General features: G+C 36.3%; 1 protein-coding gene across 1 annotated transcript; it reads left to right on the top strand.

Annotated features, from left to right (window-relative positions):
* The first annotated feature begins 297 nt into the window (after nt 1-297).
* On the top strand, nt 298-1,392 carry LOC131856279 (uncharacterized). Its single transcript, XM_059207837.1, has 2 exons — nt 298-520; nt 716-1,392. The coding sequence occupies exons 1-2, from the start codon at nt 298-300 to the stop codon at nt 1,390-1,392; spliced, it is 900 nt and encodes a 299-aa protein (XP_059063820.1).
* Nucleotides 1,393-7,953: the final 6,561 nt, after the last annotated feature.

Genomic DNA, 7,953 nt, shown 5'->3' with positions numbered 1-7,953 from the left:
AATTCATAAGGGATTGAATCTCCTATCACTTTCATGATTTGTCCTTTGAAGTCCCATGAACTAAAATATTCCTCTATTGAGAAGAATGCCTATGCAGTTGTTAAAGTAGTTAAGAACTTCCATTTTTACATCTTGAATTCTCATACCGTTGTGTTAGTTCCTGATACATCAGTCAAATATATCTTAACACAATAGGAGTTTGGCACAAAGAGAGGAAATTGGATTGCTAAAATCCAAGAGTATGACTTGGAGATCAAGCCTACAAAGCTTGTTCGAGGAAGATGACTCTATTAGCTGATGGTGGAAGGTATTCCAGAGGAGCGAGAATTGGATGATTCTAAAGATCTTCCCAAGGTATTGTTTGTCAACACTACTGATGAATGCTATTCTAATATAGCATTTTTCTTGACTTATGGCGAATGTCCACAACATTTGTCATTCAAGGAAAAAAGAAGTATCAAGTTGAAAGCTACAAACTTTGTATTATGGGATATTGGTTTGTATAAGAGGGCAATTGATGGTACTTTCCTCCATTGTGTTGACAAAGCACAACAAACCAAATTGCTAGAATCTTTCCATGACAAGGCTTGTGGTGGACATTTTTCTGCACCAGTGACTACTCACAAAATTTTGAGAGCAAAGTATTATTGGCCTACACTCTTTCAAGATGCTTTCCGGTGGGTGCGTAAGTGTGTACATTGTCAACAATTTGTAGGCAAACCAAAGCCTGCAACATTACCATTGAAGCCGGTTATTGTTGAAGAGCCTTTCCGACAGTGGGGCATTGATTTTATTGGTGTCATCAATCCTTCTTCAAGTGTAGGTTATTTGTATTTCCTTACAACAACTGATTATTTCACCAAGTGGGTGGAAGCCATACCGATAAAGAATGCTACTTCTGAGATAGTATGCAGATTCCTCAAGGAGAATATTATTTCCAAGTTTGGTGTTCCATTCAAAATTGTGACTGATAATGTAGCCACCTTTTCTTCCTCAGAAATTTCACAATTTTGCTTTGAGTATAATATATTGTTAACTCATTCATCTGATTATTATCCCCAAGGTAATGGTCAGGCGGAATCTAGTAACAAGAATTTGATTACTATTATTCACAAGCTTGTGGAGGAAAATCAAAGGTCCTGGCATAAGGCTCTTTTTGATACTTTATGGGCAGACAAAATTACACCCAAAAGGGCTATTGGTATGTCACCATTTCAGCTTCTCTATGGGATCAATGCAAAAATACCCATCACTTTGGAACTTCCTTCTCTCAAGTTGGCTAAAGCAATTGAAGATCAAACTTATGAGAATGCTTTAGACAAAAGGATCATGTATCTTTCTCAGCTGGAAGAACAAAGAACACAAGTGGTAGATCGGATTGCCCAGCATTAGCAACAAGTTAAAGTTTTTTCGATAAGAAAGCAAAGCAAAAAGGATTCCAAGTTGGTGATCGTGTTTTGCTTTGGGATAAGCGAAGGGAACCAAAAGGTTTACATGGCAAATTTGATTCTCTTTGGCGAGGACCCCTCACTATTCACCGTGTTGCTGGAGAAGATAGTTTTATCTTGGCTCATCATGATGGTATACCATTTGCGTTACCTTATAATGGTCAGCATTTGAAGCATTACTTTGAATGAAGATTTGAGGTAACTTCTTGTACATAATGTCTTTCTCTTGTTTGTTTTGCATCTTTTGTTTGTTTGTTTTTTGCTTTGTTTGACTCTGCGACCCAATGGATAAGAAGAAGGCACTTAGAGTTCTGGATTCTTTTCTTTCACAATCTTGAAGGATAAATGAAAGAATTCCCCAGTCAAAGCCAGTTCTTGTCCTCATTTTTGTTTCCAAAAATGAAGGACCACTATATGAAATTATTGTGAAAAATGAAAAAAAAAATTACTCTATGGCACTCTTCCCGAGGTAGAATTTTGACTAATCCTTGGATTAGCTTAATCCTCAGTCCATTCTCGAACTATGTTTTGAATTTCATCAAATTCTGGGTTCGTTTGCTATGTCTTTCCTTCAATTTTGGGTTTTAAAACCCCGACTGCAGGTGGAGAATTTTCTTCAAACTGCAAGGTTTAATGATATACATTGTTTTCGTTGTTGTAGGGGAATTTTTCAGCTTATTACATGTGCATTTTTATTAAAAGATGTTACTTGCAATTTTTTTAAAATTTCCCTTCCTTCTTTTGTTATTTTTAATTGTTTTTTGGTCTTGTTTAGTTAAAATAGGGATTTTTTCGCTCAATTACAAGTAAACTTGCAATTTGGTCAAAAAACCCCTACTTTAATGGTTTTTGCATGTAATAGGGATTTTAAATCCCCATTACATATGTGCAAGTATTTCTAACTTGTAGGGATTTTATTTCCCTTTTACAAGTAAATAAAACTTGTATTCCTCTCCAAAAAACCCGATTTTGCCTTGCAAGTGCATTTTTGACAATTTTAAACTTGTTATTTGTCTAAAAAATCCTGATTTTGGCTTGCCAAGTGAAAAAGTAAATTTTTTAACTTGTAGTTTGTCTTTAAAATCCTGATTTTGGCTTGTAAGTGGAAAAAGTGAAATTAAAACTTGTCATTCTCTCCCAAAAACCCGATTTGCATTCCCTTATGCAAAATCGAACTTGTATTTTTTTCCAAGAAACCCGAAATGCAAGGAAAAACGGTTTTTGACCATTTCAAGGCAATTTTTGTGGAGAAATTGTTGGAGGAGGAAAGTGTTTTGGTTTGCATCCTATTCTCATGCATTCTTGGACACCTTTCATGCCAAATGGAAGTTACATTGATTGGTTTTTCTCCCTAGATCAACAATCACATTTTTATTTAATGCCACATTTTGGTTGATTAAATCCCAAACAAGCTGCAAACTCCTAAATCATTTTTCCCTCTCTCACCTAGGCGTGGAGTTTGGGAGTAGATTTGAGCTATTTATTGATGCCATTGAAGATGCAAATGATGGCCACGTTTTTCTCCACGTGATTCCTTTGGCCACATTTTTCAAACACTTGTCACTATTTCTTCTACTCCTCCTTAGGCGTTTCGTTCCAATCCTCTTGGGTGTGCTCTCTCATTGGGATTTCGGTTCGCCAAGTTTGGAATTGCTGTTCATTTATCAACTTGGGGCATTGTTGCAAAAACATGTTAAGGGTTTGGCATTGTGGATTGCTTCTATTTATTGGTTTTCCTTCTTCTTTCCAAGAATTGGTTGCATTTCTTGAAGAGGCATTTTCAGTTTAAAGAAAGGTATGTTCTCTTTCCTTTCTTTCCTTCATTTTGTTATTTTCTTGCTCTCTTGGTTGTCTTTGTTAGTTGCATTTTTGGCATGTGTGTTGTTCTTCCCCCAAAAATTAGTTTTTGTGAGAGGATTCTTCCCTCGGTATGCAATTTTTAAATTGCATTGTTCTTCCCTAAATTTTCCCCCTTTACTTGTATTCAGGATTTTTAATTCCGATTACAAGTTCACTGGAAATTCTTGTTCTTCCCCTACGATTAAGGAATTTAACCATTTTTGGTTGAAATTCCAAGTTGAAAAGTGTGAAATACCCCTCCCTTGCAAATTCGGGTTTTGAAAACCGGATTACATGTTGAAGAGTTCTTCCCATTTTCATGAAAATGACTTTCCCAGATTTTCCCACTTCTACCCATTCATGTTCCCCATATCTGTACTTTCCATTTCCGTCATTTTTTGCAAGTCAAAATTTCATTTTTCATCCATTTCTCCATTTTTGAATTTACAAGTGTACTTGTATTCGGGTTTTAAAACCCCGATTGCATGTATGTTCTTTCCAACTTGTATACTTGTGAAAATTCTCCCAAGATCCGAAATTGGTCAAAGTCCAAATTTTCCCATTTCTACATATTTCCCCTCTTCCTCTCACAAAATCATGAAATTCAAGAATCAAAGTTTTACCCATTTGGAGAAGGAAGAATGATATTTACAGCTGACTATGATGTTGCCTTAACTCTTTTAAGTCTTCATCATAGTATCTCAAGTTCACAATCAATGTCAGATTTGTCAGCATCTCCAACTCCAAAGAAGAAGAAATACAAATATGACAAATACCAGAATGAGGTTGGACCTTCCCAGGTTTCTTCTCCTTTGGATCACATCAAAGACACAGAAATAGGGCACGATGATATGTCAGAATTCATCAACAGGGTAGAAAATCCATAGGATAATAACTTGCAGTGGCTATTGGATAGCCATATCCATCATGCATCTTCCTTCCCAGTGGCTGCCCTAGAACCTGAGTTCGTTCTTGCATGCCCCCATCATTTTGACAAAGAGTCAAGAGTCATAAAAAATGATGATGGTGAAGCTATAATCTATCTTGATGCAGATATGATCGAGAAGGTCTTTAGAATACCTCCTGCACCTATTTATATGGAAATCACCAAAGAAAGTGCAGCGGAGTATTATGTAAAGAGGGAAAAAGATTGCAAGCGACACATCAATAGGTGGATCCAAGAGCCACGAGCCTCCTTCTCAAGGTGGGCGAAGTTGTACCGCTACGATTTCAAATGGGAGATAGGAGACACCATCACTCTTCTCAGCAGGATGATGGGCCTTGAAAATTCCAATGTCTTTGAGCCATGGATGTATCAATTCATTATGTTAATACGGCAGTCACATCACATGTCATGGGGAGAAGTCATCAGTGATGCCTTGTGCAAAAAACTTGCAGAAGTTCCTACCACCATGACCTTCTTCATGAAATATTCTTTGGTATATTTAGTAGCATCACTTAAACACTTTCCAGGTCTTTCTACCAAGGGTGATTGCTCACTTATACTAGTTTGGGGATATTATGACCAGTTGCCATTGAGACCCAGCAGACTGCATTTCAGAAGGGTCCAAGATGCATTCTTTGGATATTTCATGTGTCAGTTTGACAGAAATCTCAGGAACAAGAGAGTATCAGATGAGGCATGGGACAAGGTGTCTGAGTATGGGTGTTTGTTTTTGCAATTTCCAACCTTTGCTTATATGAGGATCAAATGCTATGATGGTCAACCATACATGCTTCCTAGATACCCAACTGATAAGATAATTCTTATGGAGTTGGGAAGATAGATCATGGTTGTTCACACTTTTCGGTCTGCTAAGCACAAGGTTGGAATGGGGATCTATACCACAAACCCATTGAAAATTGGCCGGTAATCCCTTGTCACATCTATAAAGGCTAAGGCCATGGAGGCTAAATTGCAGGAAATCAAGCTCAAAAGGTTTAAACCTAGAGCTCATTTTTATTATAGAGGTATGAAGGAGAAGATCAAGAAATCCTTTGTGCATGTTCAGCACATTGAAGACATCTGGATGGATCTCCGCACAGAAGCCAAAGTCCTCAAGATGGATTATTGCAAGCTCACTATTGAGAAAATTGTTGATTTCAACTTGGTGGATATCCCACAAGGGATGATTTATGATAGGCATATACTTGATCTTGAATACACTTCACGAAGGGTTGAGGAAGCTTCACTTCCTTTGATCCAATGGTCACACAAGGAGTGCATCTCCATCCTTGATAGATTTCAGCCTATCTTGGCCAACACCAACTCATGGTTGAAAAGTAATGTTGTTAGACTTATCAAAATCAAGGTTGGTAAAGAAGATGATTATACGGGGCCTTTTGGATAGAAGTCCGAGATTCAGATTGACAACAAGGAGGGTGCTTCATCTTCAAGCACAAGGATCAAGTTATGAGTCAGTCATGCAGTAGTGCTTCCTCCTAAGGAAATGATTGTTCATGGGAAGGAAAAATCATGATTCCATGTTCAGATGATTGATCTGGATAATCCAGAAGAGAGGCAACAATCTAATGATGTTCCTAAGTCTCCAGTTTCAGACTTGATGCATGAGGTCATTCCTCTAGTTTCCATCAAGACACCTCTTTCTCCTCTTAATTTGCTTGTGGATGAGTCTCCTCATAATGCAATTCCCATTTCAACATACGAGCCATCTTCTGATCATCAACAAGAGAGTGTGTTGAAAGTTCCTAAGAATATTCCTACTTGCATTTAGTTATCAGAAATTGATAATTCCACTTTTGGTTTTGAAAAATTCATGAGGCAATCTTCATGCCCTTTGGTAACTGAGCAAACCGTGGTCACTATCCAAATAGATGTTCCTCCCTGGATGACCACAGTAATTCAAATAGAAATTGCTTCTCCTTTGCCTATGGCTATTATTGGAGGGGAGTTGATGACTCTGCCTCCATGGCTTAGTTCTTTCACCCCGAAAAGGAAGAAGCAAGAAATCTCACCTAACGCCTTTGACTATCAGCAACTGAGACAGTCCAAATCCAAAGTTGCTAAGAAGGCCAAGACTATCTCTAGGGTAACTATTGATAGCAACAAGATGAAGGTAGCTGAAATTGTGGAACCTATTGCAGATAAGCCACTTGAAGAAATGTCAGCTGCTAATTATAAAGTGTAGTCACATAAATCTGTCCACTTAATTAAATGAATATTTAATATTTATTTGATTATTTAACCATCAATTAATAATTAATTAAATTAATATATTTAATTAATTCATCTTAACCCTCTTCTCCTATTAATTAAATAAATTATTCAATTTATTTGATTTAATTCACTTCACCAAATTCAGACCATTAATTAAATAAATAAATCATATTTATTTAATTAAATATTCTCTCACATTTAAATAAATTAATATTTATTTAAATTCCCCCAAAATCCCACCTCTAACATTTAAATAAATTAACATTTATTTAAATCACCTTTATCCTCTACCCACTTGCATTTTCCTACAAATGCAAGTTGCACAATTATTTTAAATAAATAATTTATTTAAATCACCTTTATCCTCCACCCACTTGTATTTTCCTACAAATGCAAGTTGCACAATCATTTAAATAAATTAACATTTATTTAAATCACCTTTATCCTCCACCCACTTGTATTTTCCTACAAAAGCAAGTTGCACAACTATTTTAAATAAATTATTTATTTAAAATCCTATTTATCCTCACCCACTTGAAACCTTTAATGGTTTCCCTTAAAGTATTCAAACTTGATGGCTTTAAAGTCTTCAAACTTGATGGCTTCCTTCTATAGTCTTCTTAAGACTTTAATGGTTTTCCTTAAAGTCTTCAAGCCTTTAATGGTTTCCCTCAAAGTCTTCAAGCATTTTAATGCTTTATCTTCATTTTTCTCATTTAAATAAATTAATATTTATTTGAATATTTATCCAAATGCAAATTACACCATTTAATTGAAATAAATAATTTTATTTTAATTGAAAATACCAAAATTTCTCCCACTTGCATTTTCCTACAAAATCCACTTGCATGCCTAAACCCCTTCTAGAATTTTCTAATCACTTCTAAATAACCTAACCCCTTCTCTAAACTTTGTCACATTCCTAAGCAAAAGGGAAGTCACTTCTCAAACCCTCAAAGTCTTTGATAACCATTAAAGGCTTTCAACCTTCAACCACTAAATGGCTCAAAGTCTTTGATAACCATTGAAGGCTTTCAACCTTCAACCACTTAATCCCCAAAGTCTCCAATAACCATTAATGGTTACCTCAAACCCTCCCACATGGTTAAAACATTTGTTTTGACTCAACCTCTACCCAACCCAAAGGTCTCATCAAGCCATTAATGCTTTGACCATGATTATCTCTTAAACATTTGCACAAAGGTTTATCCTTGGATTAACTCTTAATCCAGTGGGTAATCTTAATTTGGACTTGACCCTTAGCCTCTAGATAACCATGAGGTCTTCTCAGGCCTTTAATGCCTCCAACCTCTTCTCTCAACCCAATCCTATGTTGACACTTGTCACCATTTTATTGGTGCCAATTGTGCACATGGATCCCCAACTTTCAAACTTGGCCCTTGATTAAACCATTCAATCTTAACCCTTCATTTTCCCATTTCTTCTATAAATAGAACCCTTCTCCTCAAGCAGAGAGAAGCATTAGAG

Source organism: Cryptomeria japonica, chromosome 1, assembly GCF_030272615.1.
Source record: "Cryptomeria japonica chromosome 1, Sugi_1.0, whole genome shotgun sequence".
In the NCBI taxonomy this organism is placed as follows: Eukaryota; Viridiplantae; Streptophyta; class Pinopsida; order Cupressales; family Cupressaceae; genus Cryptomeria; species Cryptomeria japonica.
The sequence above is the reverse complement of the archived record's forward strand: the minus strand, read 5'-3'. Positions and strand labels throughout refer to the sequence as shown.